Source organism: Lichenostomus cassidix, chromosome 2 (assembly GCF_008360975.1).
Source record: "Lichenostomus cassidix isolate B80296 chromosome 2, HeHo_3.0, whole genome shotgun sequence".
Classification (NCBI taxonomy): domain Eukaryota; kingdom Metazoa; phylum Chordata; class Aves; order Passeriformes; family Meliphagidae; genus Lichenostomus; species Lichenostomus cassidix.
In genome coordinates, this window is record NC_139482.1 from 126,989,196 (window position 1) to 127,012,627 (window position 23,432).

At 37.1% G+C, this 23,432-nt stretch overlaps 1 protein-coding gene across 2 annotated transcripts in view; it reads left to right on the forward strand.

The window, feature by feature from the left end:
- The first annotated feature begins 14,337 nt into the window (after positions 1-14,337).
- The window catches only part of SLC26A7 (solute carrier family 26 member 7), a 68,071-nt gene continuing 58,976 nt past the window's right edge, over positions 14,338-23,432 (forward strand). For both annotated transcript variants that reach the window (XM_085053178.1, XM_085053177.1), the window contains exon 1: positions 14,338-14,839. In XM_085053178.1, the coding sequence (XP_084909304.1) occupies positions 14,647-14,839 (193 nt within the window). In that variant the 5' untranslated portion in view covers positions 14,338-14,646. The remainder of the gene's footprint in view (positions 14,840-23,432) is intronic.

Consider the following 23,432-nt stretch of genomic DNA (forward strand, 5'->3'; position numbering starts at 1 on the left):
TACTTTTGTAAGTACTCCATAATGGAAATCAGATTAACAATTTCACAAAAAAAAAAAAAGTAGTATTCAAACCTAATATTTAGAGGAAAAGAAAATCCATATGTTTTAAAACCTTTTGCCATTGTTTTTTGTCATTTTGTAACAACTTGGAGCAATATTTTAGTCCAAGATTTCAAACAGAACAGTTGGCTCTTTAGCCATGGCTATGCAGTTGCTTCAGGCCACTAGCACTTATGTTCTGTATGCCAGTGAACATGGGAAAACACAAATGTCATAAAAAAAGGCCTTATTTTATAAGCTGTTTCTGGTTACTCCTAGCTTTTGTTTATGACTGAGTTGTAAAGGATATGGTCCTAGGCCAGCTTAATTTTTATGGGGTGTTGTGAATTAAAGGTTGTACTTTCTAAGCTGTCAGTGGAACACAGGTGCATCTTTGTGTTTTTTATACAGGCCACCTATTTGCTGTGGTAGCTAAGGTTATAGAGGTTAAATGGTTTGTCTGCAATATGATGAATTGTACAACAGGAAAGAAAATTGCATTACACAAAGATGTGGGATGAGAAATTGACATGGAATTGCAAATCTCCAGGATGCATTTGAATATGCTCTACTGAAAAAAGTGAAATCCTGAACCTGTTTAGCATGAACATAAATATCTATGGAAGTAAGTGAATTTTAAAGTGGCCAAAGTATGTGGATTTAAAAACTGTTATTTTTCTGGTTCTGGATGATCTTAGCTGAGAAGATTTAGAGTACTGTTCATTGAAGGACTGTGTATTTGATTGGTTTCTCATACAGCTTCTTAACTAAAGGCTTCATTCAGGTTTATAATTTATCGTTTTATAAAGCATTTTAAAGACATCAAATATGTATGCATTTCGGGTCCCAGTGTAGGAGATGGAAAGGAAGATTGAGGATGGTCAACACCTCGGAAAACCAAATCTCTTAAGATCCATTTGAATGTGGAACCAGCCAACAGTAACATCTGGATTTCACAACAGCTTAAACAGCTTTCCAGATGGATATTGCTTATGTTCCCATTTCTGTAGACAGAGTTGACATTGTGAAAAAAGTGTGAGAAGCTTGAGTATCTGTTTACAGCATCTGTATAGTGCTTACCTTGTTCTTACTGGCAAGTCATCCATTTTATGGAGCTTGAGAGTCACGGAGTTGTCATGGTTGGAAGGGATCTCCTGAGATCGTCCAGCATAATACCCTTTTCAGGCAATTTAAATCTCTTGGCATGAGTCCTGGTTTCAGCCCAGAGCAGCAGGAGGGGAATGGCCAAGACCATATTGATACCATCTTACATCATTGCCAGGGGTGGGGGAAAGGGATTCTCTCTTGCTTCCAAGATGAAGGACATTCTCTTCCAGTGGGAAAAAGCATGGTGTGGTGGGGAAGAGTCAGATGATATTTGTTGTGGTTTTCTATGTAAATTGTTTCTTTGTCTTTTACCTTTTGTTATTAATATTGTTGCTGTTACTGTTAATTTTCTTATTTCATTGCTGTTTCCAGTAAATTGTTCTTAACTCAAACTGTATTGATATTCATCTTTTATGCCTCCAATTCCCAACTCCATCCCTGGAGCAGAAAGGGGGAAGGGAAGGAGGGAAGAGTGAGCAATTAAGCAGTGTCTGGTTCGGGAGAGTCCTGGTGGGGGCACTGAACTGGGGAGTACCATTCCTAAACCACAACTATGGTATGTTAGCTATGGATAGAAATCACAGTTGGTTTCTGAAGATGTTAAACTGAATGTTGAATAGAGAGTAATATTAACAGTGTCTTGAATTTTGAGGCAGGATGTTACTAATCTGCTGGATGAAGCACACAGAGGGACCTTGCTGGGGAAAGAGGGCAGAAAGCTGCTGCACCCCTCTGCCAGGCTCTCTGCTGGACCCTGCTTGCTGTGCATGGCTCTGAGAAACAACCTTTATCCTTCATGTGCTTCTCTCATTTTAAAGCTTCTGAAGCAACCTGAGGGCAGTTTTTCCAGCTCACGAGGGCAACGTTTGTACAGAATGGAAGTGAAGGTATGTGTAAATGTTTAAGAGTGCAGCATGAGGATTTTGAGGGGTTTGTGGGTGATGCTGTGATGACTTTTTGCCTTTTTCTTTTACATATTCTCTGTATTCTTTACACATATATTTGTAGCCTATTATTGTATTAGTACCTAGTCCCTGTAGTTTTCCATACCCTTCCTTAGGCAGAAAGACCAAACACATTCCTTTGGCCTCTATCCTATCTTGGTTCTCCCTGGCTACCAAGGTTGAAAAACAGCTCTTCGAGGCACATTTTCATAAACAAAGTACAGCTAGTACCACGGGGTGGGGGGGTGTGTGTCCAGAAAAGGGTTGAGCAAAAAGAGAGAATTACCTCATCACCTGTGCTTCTAACTGGGAATTCTTGTCAAATATGCTAATTTGCCAAACCTGTAAAACTGCATTCACCCTGTGGGGGTTGGGCTTTGGTGGATGTTTTTCCATATTTGCCCCTTGGAGGCCTCCAACAAAGACCAGCTTTTATATTGCCTCCCATACTAGTATTATCTTGAAAGTGTGTTGTTTCCTTTCTAGGGTCTTTAAGGCATCATGGGGATGGAAAAACCTCTGGTATAGCACTGAAGGACTGAGTATACAGAAAAAGGCTGAACTGATGTAACCTTATCCATACTGACTTTTGGCTCTGGTTTTTGAAGTGAAACCTCCTCCAAACTTTGCTTTGTTTGCAGCCCAAAAGATGCAGGGAATAAGCGAAAAATGAAGCAGTGCAGACACCGAAGGGTCTAATGCACAAGTTCATTTTCTGGCCCTTAGTTACTTATCAGGGTGGATGTTTTCCATGAAGTCCAATCCTAGTTAGAATATTACTTGTACTGCAGTAGAAATAATACATAAATATTAAATTAATTTCTTATTCCTAAATTAAAAATAATCTAAGTTATTTTTTTGATTTCAGAAAACTTATGTTTTCTTCAGCAACATTACTCTCCGTTCCTTGCTCAGCATTGCATATGCAATCACAGATAACAATGGTCTTGTCCTAAAGATCTCTACATTTAAATATTAATCTGGAAGACAAAATTTGAGTGTAAATTATGCCCTTGGAGGCCTTTGTGCCTTCAAAACCATTTAGGAAGAACCAATACTGTATAGAACATCTGACAGAAAAAGAATTCACCAGTACATGGGGTATAGATTTGTGGAAAGTAATTTTGAAACATCGGTGCTACACTGGTGTTTCTTCAGAAAAAATGTGCAGCACCTCTTATTTTCAGAAGAAAATGAAAGTAAGCTGAAATGTACACCATCTAGTACAGGGACAATATTGTACTCCTACCCAGTGTAGTCATGGATTGGATGCTGTTTCTGTGCCATAGAGCAAGCAGGGAATGCACTCACTAGATCAATCAGATTGCTCTCTTTGGTATTGTTTACAATAATTGTTAATTAGTTTCCTAGGATAGTACCTCATTTGCGGTCAAAATAAAATGTACACCAGATGGAGAGAAAATGAATTCCAAAGCAGTAATCTATTCATATACATAATTATTCCTTGTAACTCTGTAATGGTGGTGGTTTTGGCTGTTTAAGCTCCAGCAACAGATAGATCAAGCAGATGACATTGCTTAAACATTATTCAGGGTTTTATAGAGTAAACCATAAACAATTGATAGATGATTGCTTTTTGACTGGCTTCTTTCAAGTGTTTTAATTTGATATTGTGATTAACACTTTTTCATTTAGAGACTTTGAGTTCAACTTTTAGAATTGCAGAAAATGTTTGGATGTGTTTAAAGTGTTACTTCTACTATGTTTCAGCATTTTTGCTGGAAGTCCTACTCTTCCTTAGTTTTGAAATTGGCTTTTAAAATGTGATGTATGGATGTCTTGATTTAGAAAAAAATACGTTCTTAAAAATGAAGATAAAATACTAGGTTTGAAATGTCTGGAGGGTATTTTGTTGTTTTTTTTCTTTTCTGGGACAGCTTTAAACTTAAAGAGTGTCTTAGACCTAATGTAAAATAGTGAGAAAGCATGAATTACTTTATCTTTAGAAATGCTATATTTGTATTCTGCCCGTGTTTTTATTCCTGTGGGTTATTGCATTTGGAATCAAGATTATTGTTACTTTCTTTTATGCTGAGACTATGATCATTCATGTAATTTCTCTCTCCCCTGAAATTTAGAGGGTTTTGTTATTTCTCACCCTTTTGAAACAATCATATTGTTACAAAGACAAAACTGATCCAGGAAACATATTCTTAAGTATGTAATTAGTAAGTAATTTCAGTGGGAATCTCTTGAATTTAAAGACATGCTTAGTAAGCCTCTTCAATCAATAATAATTTACTCATTTTGAAACAATTCTAGTATATCTACAACTTCTATAGTAGATAACTTTAAGGATAAGTAAGTCAAAGTTCCATAACATAAGGTGCAGATTTTTTTCAAGTGTAAGTATTTTTTTGTGTTTAGAAGAAAAGTTTGCTGGAATGCAAACATTTCTGGAGACTTCTGGCTCTGTGATGGAGCCAATGGAGACTTTGGGCTTGATGTTTTCACTTTGGACAATGAAACTGGCTGAGACATGAACTTCTTTCATACTGCTGTGCAAACTGGGAGGGGTATCTTGGCAATGCTCCGAATATTCAGTAAGAGGGTGTTTAAAGAACACTTAATTCTGTCTTGGTTTCCAGGTAGAATAAAAATGTTAAAATGACATACTAAATTTGTATCTCCATTCCATTAAGAGGACGTTAAGAAGGCTGTGGTGGGTGCCCAAATATATGGAGATGACAAAACCAGAGCTGGTCAGGGGACTTTACTTGTATTTAAAGATCTTTAGGAGCCAACATTTTATATGCAATCAGTTTATACTTCCAAATACGAGAAGATCATACTATTTTCATAGTTGTCTAGTCTAAGATATAACATTAAATATGATATAAAAGACAATTATTTAAAATACATAAAGAGAACCTATGAAGGTTTTACTTTTTACATTCAACTAGTTTATGTAATGTATATAATGCTTTTCTGTTGGGGAATAAAGCAAAATGCATCTGTGACAATGAGAAAAGCATATTACTGAAGTTTATACAATGCTGTCACAAAGCAAATATTCATATGGGCACTGGCAGAATGTCTTGTCTATGTAGCAAGGCATCTACACCTACAGGTTAAACATTTAGAAACCTTGGGAACATAAATGCACATAGATAATTGTGGAGAGCCTTAAAAATTATCTGTAATTTTTGTACAAAAATTGTTTGTCCAGATTTTTTTATTAAATGTACATGTTCTAATTCATGCTGAAATATTTGCTCTGCTTTCTTTTTCAAAAGCAGTTTCATTATGGCAAGAAGTTCCACAGTGTTTCCTCTTTGAAATTATATGGACATTGGTTTAAGTTGTTGACCTTTTAAATGCCAAAACTTACAAATGCATGTAATAAGGCAGTATCAAAGTGGTAGGTACTAATTATACATGCAGTTAGAATAAGTCTTTGATGGCAGATAGAGCCCTCATTTATCAGCCACTGGGATCTAAGATGCCTTGAGGCAGCAAAAGGTCAAAGATGGGTTGGAAAATAAGAGTCATGGTGCAGCAAAGTGTGTGCTCTCTCTAAAAGCTGCCCAAATTCTCATTACTATAATTTTTACATACTCATTACTATACCTTTTATACTACATTCTCATTACTCCTTTGTAATTCCTTCCAGTTTGTGTAAAGGATGGTCATGAGACATCACACTGCTTTATCTTCTCATGAGCTGGTCAGCTGCATTTCTTCCTTCCATTTATGAATGGACAGAGAGAAATGGAAGAGAAGATCACGCACAGAATTTCTCTGTCTATGGAGCCCAAAATGATAGTTGTATGTGACAAACTGGTGTCAGTACAGGCAGGTGAAATTATTCTTGTTTCTCATTCAAAGTGCGTAAGTAAGCATGCCAGATTTCTTTGAAGTCTGGAAAGATCTGAAAAGTCTCTCTGAATCAAGAAAATTTTCTCCCTCTCATTCTGGTAACTAAGTTTATTGTGGAAACTATCCCAAGGTGTGTTTCAAAGCAAGTTGGGTTTTTTTTAATTACTGTATCTTGGAGAAAGCTTCCCCTTTCTCTAGTGAAACCCTATTACAATTTCAGCTTTGTCTAAATTAACTCAAAGTAATTATAGTTTGAAATAAAAAATCTGTGCTGTATATGCCTTATCTTTTTGCACTGTTCTGCCCAATGTCTAACTTACAAATACTGCAAATTTCTGAATGAAAGATTCATTTTAGGGAAGTAATTCTAAGCAGCAAAAGTGTGAAATTGCTCAGTGATTAAAAAAACCCCAGTGAATAGTTGCATGAGTGCATTTGAGCACATGGGACAGGTTTTAACAGGGTGGAAGGGAAATACCTGTATGCAATATGGGAGCCAGAACAAAGAAATTTGCATAAGAAGAGGAAAATTACTTGTAAACCTGTGTCAGAGAAGACAAAGGCAACACAAGAGCTAAAAAGTCTAAATTTTAGAAGTAGCCATGGAAAAGGAAATATGAGGGGGAAAGACAAAAGAAAATGGTTTTGTCATTTGCCAAGATCAGGAACTAAACAAAAGCAACTGCTAAGCACCTGACTCAGCAAACTATCCAGCCATATGCTCAAGTGCATTTTTACTTAATAAAGCACTCCACAGTCAATTAAGCACTCACTGGGGTCAGGAGGAATCTTTCTGTAACAGCTTTGAGAATTTAATCTCTTAGACTTTATTCCTTTCTAATTTACTAAGATGTAGGTTTTGTGTTCCCATTGTTTATGGGATTAGACAAAATGAAGCTGACACAATGATAAAGATTTTTATAGTTTCTATGTAAAATTTTAAATGCATGTATAATGAAGAGCTCTGTCCTCTTGATTACTTTCCAAAAAGTATTTTAAAAAGTTGCATGAATCACTGGGTTTCTGTTTTGGAAATACATCTTAAAAATACAGATTTTGAAGTATGTAGGAGAGAATTGGCATGAAATTACCTGAGCTGTCTGTACTCCCTCTCCATGACAAGGAAGAATGGTAACTTCATAAGGTTTGGAGCTATCTAGGACAAATATTGATTGTTTGGGAAAACGTAAAGCTCTGCAGCAATTGTTCAGCGGCACTGGTGAATTTCTCTTGCCCTGATGAGCATCCTTGCTCTCTGCTCCCTCAGAGAGCACAGAATGGTGTTTGCCAGCCACCTTTATCAGCTGCCCTCCAGCCTCTAATTGGTACTGTTTTCATATTCCTAGGAAAAACAAAACATACTGTGTTGTGTGATGTAGATAATTGCCTTAGAGACCCAAGAAAGGGATCATGTTCAAAACCTTGAGATGTTTACTGAAACTACCTAAATTACTATTATCTATTGTTAAATTGTCTTATCTAAGTAACAGCTGATAATTAAGAAAGCACAAAACTACTACCTTTTCTTCATCCATGAGGTCATTAGCAATCACATCAGAAGAGAACAAGAGTATCTCTTAATTAGCATGTGAGGCAGAGCTATAAAGACAGAATCCATTGTTCAAGGCCACCTAGAAGAGATTTTTTTTCTGTAAATATAGATGTGTAACAATTATGGTAAATCATTCAAATCACAGAGTCCAGGACATGCAAGCATGATCATACATGGGAGGGATTACTTTTTAATTTAATCAGTGGTATAAAATAGTACACAGTTGCATAAAATAGACAAGTAGCAGCATTTCTTTGGATTTCTTCTCAATTATTCTGTAATTTTATGTAAATTAAAATGGATTTTAATGTTTGGGATTTGGGGAATATGGATCTGTGTAGTCAGCATTTTAAATAAAATATATGGGCTTATCTAGATGGTATATGTGAATGAGCAGTCTCTTTTTTTTTTTGAATAGTACATTTTAATGGATTCTTAAGGACCTGGCATGCGAGTCACAGTGTTCTCAGTCACCCAGCACCAGTGAGTTTTTTTTGTTCCTACATTTTGGAAGAAATTGCTGAAGGGGTAGCAACATTCCTGATTTCAGGGCACTTGGCAAGTATACTAGAAGATTTAGTTTGGATAATTTCTATACTTTCAGAATTTGGAATTATTATATTTTTAAAACCTGTGGATGCATGTATGGGGAAGTTTAAAATGCATTCTTTCAAATTTAAGTATTTTGTGTGTGTCTAGGTCTCAGGCAAGGATGAGAATTTTTATTTAAGTAAGCAAGGTATTTCAGTGCAACTGTTTGTTGTGTGACTTTTCTGAGGTTACTGTCTTGCAGTAGTAAAGTTGTTTAGAAAATTAGTGTTCTTATACCTCTATATATATTTCATTATTTTTTCTGGAACTAGTGAAAGTTGATGTCACAATTCAGATTATTATTAGTAGAGATCTCTTTGTCTACTCTTTAATTTGGCAGCAATGGATTTCCTGTATACTGGCTGATGATTATTAAGTCAGTTTGGCAAACAACAACTTTGGGGAGAAAAATAGTTAAAGTCTTTTTGGTCTCAAATTTGAAGAGTAAGCCCTTTTCTATTCAGTATCTACTGTGCCTTCGTCATGTGAAAGTTTCTGTTAAGTGTGCTGACTACAAGGTAGTGGTCTCATAAAATATCTTTTCAGATATTTTAAATTGTGATGAGGAAAGGACTGTATGACTATGTTAATGCTTTTAGATTATTTATTTTCAAGAACCGTTTTAGCTGTTCCGCAGGCTGCATGGAATTTGTTCAGCTGTGATCCTGGAATTCTGTCAGTTTGCTGTCTCTGAGGGCAGGAAGATATTAGCTACTAAAATACTAAATTTTAATTATTACACTTCATAGGCTTTCCATTTTGAATGGCTGTACTTTCTGTCATGTGTTGCAAAATCTATTACCACTGTGATTTATATTATGACAGCCTACAGATCTGGATTAATATGCTGCTTTATAAATACACTGTTAACTTAGTTTCCTCAGTGAGGTAATTAAGTATCTGTTTCAGCTGGATGAAATTAAGCTAATGAGGGAAGTATATGGACACTCTAAAATTGCACATTTTTCTGGTTAACACTTCCACTGACTGATGTGTCTGTAAAATACTTAACAGCACCAGTTTCTTGTAAGAGAAGGTAGAAGTGAGGCACTTAGAAGCTTTTGTGCAGGGGCAAAAGAGTGTGATACGATTATCACAGGATATAAAAGAAGGGATTTCATCTGCTGAAGGGTCTGAAGGCAAGGTATTACTGATTATTCAGATAGTGATATTCTCTCTCTTTAGAGTGTCAGAACAAAAATCTATTGAAGAAAGGTCATGTATCTTGGGACAATCTGTGATTAAGTATTCATTCCACTGCCATAAGATGATGTAACACTCAATAGAGAGGAATGCAGTGAGGGGGTTAAGCACAAGAACAGTTTGCCCCTCCTGAGCAACTTGATCTGGCTCTGAAGTTATCCATTCTTTGAGGAAGTGTTTGGATGAGATGGCCTTCAGGTGTCTCTCCCCTCTTAACTTATTCTGTGATTCTAAGGATATCTGGAGATAAAACCCTTCAGGTATGCTTTTTTCATTATACTAGTTCCCAAAGAGTTCTCTCATGAGACAAACAGTAATAAGTGGGCACCTAAGTGTTGTGTGGTTGATGACAACAACATTATGTTCATTCAAGTAAATCATAACTTGATGGCCACTGCTGGGCTGCACTTCTTGAACACAGTTACATTTTAGACCTATCTGCTGTTTGTCTAACTCACAAGACTGTTTCTCCTGAATCCCAGGGAAAATACAGCCCTGTCATGGGAGGTGTTATGGAAACTTTGACCATCCAGGAGGCACTCCGGCAGTCACACTCGCACCACCTGAGCTGGCACCATGACCCCTTCACAAGGGAGGCTCCAGCACCCCAGTGGGTGCCCTGCATGACTTCCTGAACCCTCCACACACACACACACTCAGAACAGGTTTTCTTACTGGCTCGACCCCAGGTTTCCCATATCAGAGCCTTAGACCTCTGGATCCTTAAAAGAATTTAATCATGTTGCAGCAACAGAATAATAGCTTGAGCTGGTGCCAAGGAAGGACCCTGAATAAAGGACTACCCTGGCCTTTTATAACCTTACCTTGGGCATGCAATAGTCTGCGGTCTTCCTGTTGGTTTGTTGGCTCCTGCTGTGTCTCTTAGTGTCAGGTCACCTGGCTGGTGCCACAGGTCCTGTGCCCTTTGGAGTTCATGGCCTTTTGCCACCCAGAGCTCAGTTTGGCACTGCAGCTGCCCCCTGAGCTACCTGTGCTGACTGTGTTCTTCAACAGCAGCTCAGGTTTGTCCCTCCCACTGCATCAGTGCCTTTGTCCCACAGTCTCTGGCAGGCCAGGTCTCAGCACCATCATTTACAGATTAGGTTTCAGACATGAGGATGGATATTCTTCAAGATGGGCTTGATTGCTCAGTACCCACTGATACCTGGAGTGAGCAGAGACTTCGAATCTCATTCTCTGGAGGTCAGAGCTAGAACTGAAATCAGTGAAGATCTGCTTCTGTGGTGTGGCTACTCCATTCCACAGGCTGCTGAGCACCCACTAGTCAATAAGTTATGCAAGGGAAGGGGTCACTTGAGTTTGAGCTTGTTGGTTTCCTAAGTTGAAAAGTTCTCCTTTATTTGTGTGGCTTTTAGGCTGGTTTGTGCACTCAATAATCAGTAAATCTGGTTTACAGTCTCTGTCGTAACATTTGGTTAAGTGAAATAATATAAAGAAACCGATGCCTGTGATTTAAATATTTTTTCAAGATGCATTTTTGATGTTGAAACCTTACACAGCATCTCTCTTGCAGAGACAAATCCGTGCCAAGGGTAAGGGGTTACCACAAAATATTTCTGTTAAATGCCAGTGTATTTGTATATAGATTTATGTATTTTGGCTATCGAGATGTGTTCTCAAATGTAAGAGTTCTTAAATCCATTTCTAGTCCATTCTGTGACACTTAACCCAGTTTAAAAAGAAAAAAAAGAAGCTCTCTTTTACTAATTTGAATGTAACCTTCAAACAGCTGCTAGAAACAACCTTAAAAGAAAAAGAAAAATTACATTTTCTTTACAGGTATTTTCCATAAGAAATGGACACTTTTTTCTTATGTTCATTTTATATATGCTAAAATTATCTAATATAAATTGCTAATATATATATTTTAATTTCATTAGCACTTGTGTGGCAATTATTAGCAGACAGCTGTAAAGATCTTATCAGGAACAGACTTTAAGAGGACAGTTGCATTATTAGATTTTTTTTGCCTGTTCTACACTCCATTTCTGATTCACTTGATGTGCTCAGAGCGGGCTCTGCCTGAGCATTACAAGCTCCCATGGTTCAGTACCTTGTTAATCTATCAGGTGACCTCCTGTCTTGAATTTCTGACCAGTAAACACATTTGAAATGTAGTGAGTAAACCTATTTTTGATGCTAGAGATATTTTATTTTCAACTAAATGTGTTAATAAACAATATAGTTGATATCCAGTTCAAAACACGTCACGTCACAACACAGCATCAGATGGGGACAGTGCTCTTGCGCCCTGCAATAACCAAAGGAAAATACCAGGCGAAGCCACTCGATGTCAGTGTTGCTTCACCGAGTTTCGCCTAGCACAGCGTCTTTCAAGTGCTGAAAACTCCATTCACAGAGAAGATTTTAAGGTCGAGCCCAAGCCATTTGAGCCAAATCTGGCTTCTGTGTTGCCTCGATGTTACTCTCCCCATAGTCTCCTAAATATTCTGTATGATGAAGGGATGGAGATTATGTCTCTTCGTTTTGTGAAGGGCAAAGAATCATATTTTTGTCAGTTTAGGTCCACATTCAAGTACCTGATGATTGAAATCAGGAGTACTTTTAATTATTACTGAAAATGCATTGCATCCAACTGTGGAAGATAAATTGGCAAGCTTTGGAGTTTGTGAATTTTGTCTGGCTTTAATGCAGCAGAATTTCAGAGGGGGAGGTTATTTAAATACCAGTAATAAATTATTTGCATACTTACACATATGCTTCTTCTCTGCCTAGTGTTGTAGTTTACCCATGTTTATGTAATACATGTGGTTGACAACCTACTTTTTTACAAATTCTCAAAATTCAGGAATGCTTTTTTGAAGGTGTGGATTTTTATCTCTGTTTTTGTGCTGCTCCATTTGTCAGCACTCTGTTATAATTCGAGTAGCTTGTATAATATTCCCATATGCTGTGTTCTGCAATGTATGAACCACACAGTTTGGTCTCTCTGAATTAATTCCTATCACCCCCTTTTTAAAATTTTAGTTTCATTCCTATCCACTTCTGCTTTGTCAAAATGCTTAAAATTTTTCATAGGATTTGGCTTGGAATTTTCGCCATATTTCCTAAAGACACAAGTTTTATGTGACCAAGATTTTTGCCAGTCTTATTTTCTTAAGTCTTTCATTTAGCATCACCTTAATCCTTTAGCCATACTTACCTTATTTAGCAGAAACAGAGCGGTACAAAAACTGAGTTAATAAAAATTGTTGGTTAGGATAGAGGACAAGAATGAACACGAATTAGTTCCTGCATGGATTAAAAAGGTGAGGAAAGCTCAATCATTATATATTCATTATAATTTAAGATCTAAATCACATATATGTTATTCCAGTGGCTGTGCAGAAAGGTGTATCTTTGGATTAATGGTAGCATGTACTTCCCTTTACCCAGTGATGGTAGAGGAGAAAACTTGAGGAAGGGAGTTGGATGCTCTAGATGTTCTTGGGGAGCAAATGATGTACATCAGCAGTACAGATTTGGTTAGTTCACACTGATTTAATATTGGATATTTGCAGATATTTAGTTAAATGATCTGTCTTCCCAAGAAGACTTACAAAGAGCAATAAATGTTAGTATAAATTTAGTATAAATAAATGTATTTTTATTTCAGGGTTGGAGGTACTGAACATTTGATCAAAACTAAGCAGCACCTGACCACTGAGTAGCTGCAAGGATTTCTGTCCACTTCTGGATGCTGAAAGTAGGAAAAGATCTGCATTGTGAAACACTTAGCAGACATAAATACCTCAATTACGAAGCCCTTGGACTGCACTTTCAAGTTAAAAAAACAGAGAAAACAAAAAACTCAAACCACAATTTAAAAAGAAAATGATGCTTAGAGTGATGCTTAGAGGTTTATTCTAATGAATAGATGTAAGATTACATGTCTTTAAAAAGTGTATGTTGTTAATGGGTGTGCAGGGCAAAGAATAAGTAGGGCAAAGAATAAGTATGGCAGGAATAGTTAAAAGTGAGGGTCTGTCTCAAGCTAGAAAAATTCTTTCATTCTCTTTCTTTTTTCTTTTTATCTTTGCAATGCTAAGGGATGCAGTTGTGGACATCAACTGAATGTCACTTAGTAGAATGAACTGTGGTGCATTTGTCCTTGTGTCAGTCTACCTGTTGCATTTGGAAGCAGTCTCATTTTTCTAAAGTTGTTTTAGATGGAAAATGCATCAGTTTGTTTTGGGGCTTTTTTGCCTTAATCTAAACAATAAAACATAAATTAATTTATATTTTAAAAATATATTTATTTTTATTACTTTACTGCAGGACAGTGGTTGGGAAGACAGTTCATCCATATGATGGACCTTGCATTTTAATTTGAATTTCTTTGCCAGCCAGAGATGCAGAAAACTTAGAAGAAAGCTTGCTGTGTCCTTGCTCCATATCAGTCAAGGCATTTAAAAGCCTGAACATTTAAAGCTCTTCCATGCCACTATCACTTTGTGTCTGAGCAATTTGTATCGTACAAAAAGTGCGTGACGTTATTAGAGGAACAAATGTTACTTAGTGAAATGTCTGTGCTGAGAAAGCCTTTGCTGAGTGGACAACCAAGAGCAGAAAGGACTAGCTTTGAAGAAGAATGATTGTCACAAGAATTTTTGGCATGTGAAGCTGATACCTCACAGTCCCTCACTGCACTTTGGGCTTATTACTTTCAAGTTTGAGGTTTCAGCCCACAGAGAGAGTCCGTGTATGTTTCCAGTAGGACTTATTGCTACCTGATGTTCTGCATTTACTATATAAATAAGCTTTTTACTGTCATTTAGAAGACAAAATGTGGATGGAGTAAGACAAGTCTTCTAGCACAAGCTTTACTGTGGTCTTAATGCCTTCCTGCTGTGGCCAGGAAAGCTCCCCCAGGAGAGAGAAGGCTGCTCTCCAGGCTTGGCAGGGAGATGCCTGCTCTGCTGGGCACTTCTCGCTCAGATTAGCATAGCCCAGCCTATATCGCACACACACCCAGTAATACCTCATTTTGCCACTGGAATGAGGCCAAAAGCACAAGCATTACAGGGATATAAAGCGGGAAGTTACTGGAAAAAATCACAAACTAACGTGGGACTAGACCAAATTTTTGCAAACAGCAGAAAATGTGATCTTTGTTGTAGATGGTTCTTGCATTTCATGTGGCTGTTTATGTGATTGAAGTGCTTAATAAGTGTTTTCATTGAGTATAGTTACAGAACAGCTGCAGAAATCTTAAGTGCTTCTGTTCAATTTTTTTTTTTCTCTGTAGTTTTGGAACTGAAAAATCTCAGAAGAAAACTGGAGACTGACAGAGATCAGAGTAATTCCTCCACTGTTCACTCTACTGACATTGTTTTTTTTGGGGTAGGAATGATGACAGGGGCAAAAAGGAGAAGAGGCACAGTGTGGAGGAAGATCCAGGCAGTTCGCCTTGAAGATATCAAAGCCTGGTGTATGAGAAGGCTGCCCATATTGAAATGGGTGCCTGTCTACAATTGGAAGGAAAATTTGGTTCCTGATGCAGTTTCTGGGATGATGCTAGCCATCCAACAGGTGACTCAAGGTACAGTTAACTCATTTCAGATTAATATTTTCAGTGTTTCTGGTCATGCTGAATTGGTGGTTTCATTTTGTCTTGTTTATACTATCATAAATCTTTAGTTAAAACAAAGATATGCTTACATATCTAATGTTGATTTAATATAAATAAAAATGTAAGGAAAAATATATAGTTTTAACTCATGTATAAAGTGGATGTGCAAATGTGGATAGAAATACATAGTGTTATTGTAGTTAATTTCTGTGGAACTTTACTATTTATCTCATTCCTTTGACAATTTTTCAAACATTTAATATAGAAGAAGAGAGAGCAGTAACTGTATTCATACAGGATATGGTTATAAACACTGTTTTATCAGTTAAATGACCACCTTTTTCTCTATTTCACATGGAAAACAAAATATAAATAAATTATAATTTATAAGAAATGCTATTCTGGAAGAAACATATGCATGATACTATTACCTGTAAAATTCCAAAACACAACAGGAAAAATTCACAACTTTCTGTGCATAAAGAGTGTTCCTGCCAGAAACATTATCCAGGGAGAGGATCTGCAGCATCCATAGCTTGTGTGCTGATTTTATGCTGTATTGCATTACCTACCACACCTCTTTTCAAGCAGCAATGCAAAGTAGGGGTGGAGCTAGATTCCATTTTACAGCTTGGAAAAAAAAAAGGAAAAGGAAAAACTCCCCAAACCTTGCACAGTGACCTGCAGAAACCTTAAGTTTCAGTCAGCTTGCTTAATAAAGTGCTTGCTATTAGGAAATAAATGTTTTTGTCAGTTTTTGGTGTGTCTTTGATAGTATGACCTTCTTATGACAATATTTTGTATTTATCTCAGACAAATCACAGCTTCTTATCTCAGATGGACTTTAACTCCTTCTTTCATGTGAATGACATATTTTGTTTCTTAACAGACTTCCATATTAGGTATGCTTAACTATCATTCATGTTGTTAAATTATAAACACTCCTTTAATTGAATTATGCTGGAGCTGGAAACAAATGATTTGTGTAAGTATTTGTGCTTTTAAAGTAATTAGGAACATCTGCATTGGCATGGTTTAACTTTAAGAACCTTATTACTGTAACTCGGCAAAGGATCTAATTTCACTGGTATGTGTGTATACAACAATTGTAATTAGAATGCTGCTAATAACAGTATGTTGAAATTCATCAAAAATGCTGTGTTAAACAGCGTTTCTGCACTGTTGGTAGTTTTAGCCAGGATTTTTGTGTTTGACTCTTGTACCAAGTTGTTTAATATAACACATAAATTTATGAAAACCCAGTGAAGACAGAAAATACAGGTTTGTGTTTTCTAGATGATTTTTAAGTACTCTAGAAACAATTTTATCCTTATTTTATAGTGTTTAAAAAGAAATACATTGAAACCCTTCCCTTCTGCTGATCTGTTTTTTCTTTCACTGATTGCTGCTTCTCAAGATTTCAGAATGATTTTAGGGGATGAAGAAGGAAGAGAGCTAGATACAAAAGCATTTCATCATGTTTGTTGTACTTTAATTTGAATGCAACATATTAGCTCTTTCCCTAATGTTATAAGCATTCTAGTTACCAGAGCTATCCTAATATTTTCACAGAAAGACTTATGCATGAAAGGAGTTCCATTTGTTATATAGCACAAAGCAAAAAAGCCCCAAATTTTCAGAGGTCCTATTGTGACTATTTCCTTCCACCCACAAGGTAAACCAAGACATTTTGTAATTAAATGAAAGGCAGAAATTCTAAAAATAGAAGGAAAAAAGGTATCCGGTGATAACTGACTTGTTGAGCATGGTGTCAACCTCAGCAACAGATTTATGCAAATTCAAGTACAGGGAAATAAACTTGAGTTACGGAAGTATTTGGAAAAATGTACAGTTGTATTCATATGCAACAGTTTTCTGAGTGATGAAATGTGCAAATTCCAGGGTAGAGAGCAGCCCAGTAGCTTGAGAATAATTAAGAAAGGCCTTCCAACTGAGCTGTGTTTTTCACAGTTTCCTTCTGTGGGATTTCTTACTCATCTGGCGTTGGTCATATTCAGGCTATTCAGGTTGGCGACTGCTCTGATCTGGTGTAATGTGTTTATGTTCCAGCTTCTAATCTAAATTTTAGATAAAATTGCTGGTTTCCCTTTGTATATTAAGGAAGAAAAGATGAAAGTCACTGTCCTTACTGAGTCGTGGTGAAAGCAACAAAACTTGGCTGGGGAGAGGAGACCAAGGGGTGTAGCCAGATGGGAAGGAGAGGCATGGGATTATCATGATGTGCTGCTTGGCATTTCTGATGAAAGAGTCATTGCTGAAACCAAGCAGCCATTCTGCAAGTGTTCCTATAGTTGTTTGATTGTCTGCTAAAAATGCCAAATAAACATTCATTAAGGAGTCCCCAAATTCACTGCTGAACTCTTATGTCCTGTTTACCTATTGAGACAACACTTGTATTGTCTCTGCATGTGTCCCCTAATTTTAGTGTCTTTTATCTACTTCCATAGAATATGGAGAAAGAAGTGCCAAATATCATTGTGTTTCTAAAAAAACTTATAAAAATATAATGTTGGAACAAGACCCTACAAATTCTAACAAAATTAAACCCTTTCAAATACACCAGCTGGTGGAAAGGTTCAGCTGGGCTTGCACAGTCTCAGACTGCAAAGTCAGTCAGCCACAAGTCAAAACCAGTAAAGGAAATCAGGTTTCATCAATTCCAGCTACTTTATGTTAGTTCCAAGTATAATTTAATAATGCTGATATAGAATCCTTATTCTTACTTTGATACCTAATGTTGAAAAAATAATCTTTGAATCTAAAATTAACATCATGATCCAGTCTTGAAGTTTGCTATATATGGTAACAGGAAGTTATGAAATTTGAGCTTTTATGTTTTAATAATCATTACGTAGTTTGTCTCAAAAATTTCTCAGAAATCTGTTATTGATAGACCAGAGCAAGATGTCTCTAAATTAGCAAAATAAATCCTTAATTTTCTTGTTGGATTAGCATTCATTGCTTTCTTCCCTTTCCCTTTAAAATATATTAGTACCCCATCAACAGTCATTTTATGGGGATTCTGCTTTTCATTTAATTCTGTATTCCTCATCCTTGCAAACAAATTCAATTACTAGATCCATGTAGATGTCTCATAAATGCCTAATCTTTTTTTTCCTTTTGCGAATCGAAATTGTGCTAATAAAACCAAGGGTCTGCAGTGCAGGTGACTAGTTCTCAGCAAGCTGCATTTGTGTTCTTCATGGTCAATGAAGACTTAGTTGATAAGAGTTAATGAACATTAAGTTACTAAAGAGCATCCAAAGGAGGGCTACCAGGATGGTGAAGGGCCTTGAGGGGAAGCCAAATGAGGAGCAGCTGAGGTCACTTGGTCTGTTAAGCCTCAGAAGAGGAGACTGAGGGGAGACCTCAACATCCTCATGAGGGGAGGTAGAGAAGCAAGTACTGATCTTTCTGGTGACCAATGAGAGGACTTGAGGCAGGTGAGTCAGGGGAGGCTTCAGTTGGATATCAAGGAAAGGCTCTTCACCCAGAGGGTGGTTGGGCACTGGAACAGCTCCCCAGGGAAGTGGTCACAGCACCCAACCTGACAGAATTCAAGAAGTGTTTGGACAATGCTCTCAGGCATGTGGTGTGACTCTTGGAGTGTCCTGTGCAGGGCCAGGAGCTGGACTTGATGATCCTGATAGATCCCTTCCAACTCAGCTTATTCTGTGATTTTATGCTCGTGAGAGGTGGTGAATGACTGCCTTTACATCACATGTTTTCTTTTCTTTCATTTCAACTGTCTATCTCGACTGACAAGTTTTCTCACTTTTGCTTTTCTGATTCTCTCGCCCATCCTTTGTGGAGGAGTGAGTGAGTGGCTGGCTGGGTACTTAACTGCTAGCTAGAACCAACCCACCACAGGCGTGATTCATCTGACTAAACCTAACCATCTGCTTTGTTAAGGTTGATTAATTATATTAATAAGATTTCCTCTGAGTGTAACAGGCAATTGGCTCAGGTGTAGACATCAAAGTTCAGGTGTCTTAACCATTATACCCATGGTATTGTGGATAATAAACAGTTCATGTTCAACATGGTTAAAGGCAGGTCTTACTGTTTTCCATAATTCATCCGTTGACCTGTCACAATCATAATAGAATTATTTGTGGGGTTTTTTGTGTGACATGGCCACTCCATACTCATATAGGAAGAATACTCTGATCAGCTTGCATCTGAATTTTTCTCAGTTTCCTTCCATGATAATATTAAGATGCATTATGATGCAGTCTTTCCATGCAGCTAAATCACATAAAACTGTCATCCTGTTTTTTCTGTAGCCTTCTGAACATGTGCTCTAGTCCCATCATATCTCTTCAGAATGCAGCTGGTTAGCTTATTTTCACAGTGGTAACTTTTATTGCACCAAGCAAATTATGCATCTTTACTTTCAAGGCTTTTCATAGGTGATCTTTACTGACATTATTTATTCATTACCAAGCTCTTGATCCATCTATCATTAATCAATTTTGTTATCCTTCTTAATTCAGTCTTGTCTTTTCAAACACGTAGCTTTGTGCCTCAGGATTTAAATTTTGCTGTGTATGTTGGTTGGTAGTCATACCTCAGTATTTTGCTATTTAGAATGTGGGGTTTGTGGTTTGTTTTTTGCTTGTTTGTTTTTTCCTGGTCAGAGCTGTGCATACTGCTTACAAAAGGTGGCATCTAGAAGCCACGTAGCTAGTACCATTACCCATCAGTCAGCTTCCCTGAAAGTGAGAAAAGTCAAGTTTGTCTGAAAAAGTTTATAAAACACACCCTCTGTCATGCAACTGAGATCAGTGCCAGAAGAATTATTCCCCAAGTTAGTCTGCTTGAATATGTATTTTAGTGTAAGCAATTTGTTTATGTTCTCTGTACAGGTCAGAGACACAAATGTGTTTGAAGCATTTTGGTCATGACATGCTGTGAAAATTAAGTGCTCTGCACACTACCTGAAGTTACCTTACTCTTTCTGGATGTAAATTCCTAATGTAGGTACCTAACTGCAGACAATGTCAACCTTCCCCTGTTCCAAGATCTCTGCTGAGGTTTTGATGATTATCAACCTCATCTACAAGCCATTAATGAGCAGAGAGACTCCTGCTTACACAAATATATGACTTAAATTCTCTTTTTTGGTAATTTTCTGGGTGATGAAAATACTTGTACCCTGCACTTTTCATTATAGCAATTTAGAGCTCCTTACACTGTCCAGTAATAGAAAAGTATATGGGTAGGGAAATTAGACACAGAAATGTTTTTGCTTGAAACAGAGAAATGGCTTATGCAATACTATATTGAGACTTTATGGTGCAAGGAATTCAGGTTTCAGTTGTTTGCAACCAATATGAATGTCCAACACTGCCACTGAGTTAGACCCTTCCAAAAAACCCTAAACATACAAAGGTTCTATCAGCCTTTAAAATGCATGAGTAGAAAACAAAGACATGATACTTTCTACTGAAGTATTTGGTCTGAACTGAAGCCTCAGTGCAAAATTAGAACTTTGACTCAGTTTCCTGAAGGATGGTGGCTTTGCCTTGTGGAAAATGGTCAAGCACATGGATATATAACTGATATCAAACAGAGAAAATGAAACTGATTGAAGGCTGAGATGGGTAATCACCATCTCAGGATCTTGAAAAACTCGGTAAGTGTCATTGCAGGTGTGGTAACATGTACCCTAGATGATTCTGTCAAATTTGGAATAATATTCTATGATTGATAGTAAGTATAGTGTTGTTACAAGTATGTATTGCAGATGAGGGAATGGACCAGATGCAAGCCATAGAGTAGTATTTCCCTTTAGTAATAATAATAATAGTAATAATAGAAAAATATATGCATGTAGAGCAATGAAGGATGCCAGAGGGATTGATTCACCTACACAATTCTGAAGCAAGGCTCTAGGACAGCTGGTGGGTTTTGCTTCAGATTTATGTATGGATTCTAAAGACAAATCTGCTGCTACTCTCAGTTGGGGGTAGTTTTAATGATGTGTTGGAAAACAATTAGCCTATTAAAAAAAACCCAAAAAACAAGGGCTGCTGCATGACCTAGGAGGTGCAAAGAAGCTGATGACCACTGGCAGTGCTGTCTGCTGATCCATTATCACAAATATAGTGTGCCACTTTGGTTGCCTCTGTTCATGGAAGGTGATCTGGGTAGAAGAAAAAGCTGAGAGAAGGAGCAAAAAACCAGAGATTGTATTTGGGAGCAAACTTAAATGGCTCAGACTGGGTAATTAAAACCTGAGAAGGCTTTTTCCTTATCAGGAAAGGCTTTTAAATTAAAAGATAGTTGCAGCACATGGAGAAATGAAAATAAAGTAACATGAATATGTTTAGATTTAAAATTGGAAGTAGTCCTAAAAATACTGCATTTAAATATTGGGGTAAGAAAATGGATCTCCTTATCACATAATTCTATTCATAGGTGTACTAAATTACATGTTTGGCTGTTGTAAGGGGGAGCAGATCACAAGGGAGGGGCTCCACAAGTTTATTCTCCCTTTCAATATCTGCTGCTGCTCAAAAAAAAAAAAATATTGAAGTTTTGAACTTGCGTGTATCTACTAAAAAGTTAAGAAAAATGTGTGGGAGTTTTGAAACTAAAATACTGCCACTGTATTTCTGATTCAATCTTTTTGTGCTAAGTTTGTGAATTCATAAACATTATTCTGTTTCTTTTGAAATAAACATTGTGCACTATATTGCATGTACTCAAAAGCTGCCCATTAGAAGCATGAAGGTATAAGATTTGGACTTTCAAATTTATCAGATTGCAATTATGTCAGTGTTTGCAGTTTTAAAAAAAATATATTTTTTTGTAGGCAGCTAGTACAAGGATATGCTTCATATAGAATTTATATATAGTATAACACATTTGCTGCCTTTCCTATGACCTATCATGAAAAAGAAAAGCTTTGGCTCAAGCAGGTTTTGGTGGGCTGTTTTTTTGGAGGGTGGAGGGCCCTTGAGACATATTTCCTCTAAAACTTAAATGTGTAGATGGCATCTGATGAAATCAGTATTGTTATTTCTGCCAACTATTTTTTTTTCATTCTTCAAGCCCAATAATAACTCACTGAGTCTTGGTGTGGTTTGTATGTTTTAATTAAAGTTAATTTAATCTGGAGCTGGATTTATTGCTGAACAACTAATTCCTTAACACTGGCTGGAGACCCTGACATTTAACAAAATTAACTATTCTGCCTTCATGCATTCCAGAACTGGTGCCCAGTGTTTTGGAAGGCATGATGCCAAAAACTTATATAATTTTTTTTCTTAGCTTTTCATGGAGGAACCCCAGCTGTGTCTTCTGAAGGGTGATAGTTGCCGGGGGTTTATTTCAGGCTCTGATCATAAATGTAGACATAAATATACTCTGAGCTGACTAAGTGGAGCTAATAATTTTATTAAGGGGTAAAGCTGCCTTGTAAATATACATCTGGCTTACAAATAACATGTGTAGATGAAATTGAATAAGCACATTTGGAAATGGACCCAGAAAAACCTCCTACAGAATGCATTGGAGAATCCATGTAGTTCATGGTTTGTGGAGGAGAGTGTCCAGTTGAACTTTGTTATAGTTCTCCCATGCAAAGAATAGTGATGTAAGCTGAATATGAAATTTAATGTGTTAGTGAGTAAATGTGGGACAATGTTTCATACTTTTTAACTTTCCAGCAGAAGAGAAAGGCACTTAGGCTGCTGTGCATGCAATATTTCATTTCTAATGACTATAAAAATTCTTCCAAGTTACACATGTGCTAATGCAGACCTGTCTAACAAACTACTAGAAATGTGATTTCAGCTTCCTAATGACCTCTGAGTCCTGTGGGGCCTCATGCCCAGGTACACTCACCTCTGTTTGACCAGATGAACTACGCAGATCCCTGTGCCTTGGGGTGCCTGAGCACCATGGACAGAGACTGAGAAACCCAGGAAATGTTGCTTCTTGAGGGAAGAAATGACACCACATAAAATCTTCCAGATCAGAAAACTGTTAGTGTTCAGATCCTTGGCCACCAATTTGCTAAAATGTATGCCCTTTTCATGGATTTCCAAAAGCCCAGTTTGTCTGGATTAAGCCCTGTAATCACTCATGACAGGTTTTTGTTTCTCCACAGCATTGATGCTTCTCAAAAAATTACCTCTTAGATACCTGCTTGCCCGAAATTTCTTCTGACTTCCTTCTCTGTTTATTCTTACTGAAATACAGAGAAATTTACCTATAATCCACTTTCAAAATGCTTCTTTGATTCTGGAGGTGGCCAAATTCTTCAGGTATTATAGCTGACTAGTGGATAATAGCTTGTAGAAATCACTGTAAAACAGTTTATAAAATTTCTGTACTGTTCAGATATTGTGTGAAATTCATCCTAAAGAGGTCTTAGTATTTCAGACATGTCAGGAAAATTAATCCACAAACACCTGAGGTTTATGTCCAAAAAAGGAGTCAGTGGAGTCCTGTAACTTCATTCATGAATAAAGGGAGAGGTCATGCGCATTTCCCATGGGGTCTCTCAAATTGATAGAGGATGCAGCCTCTT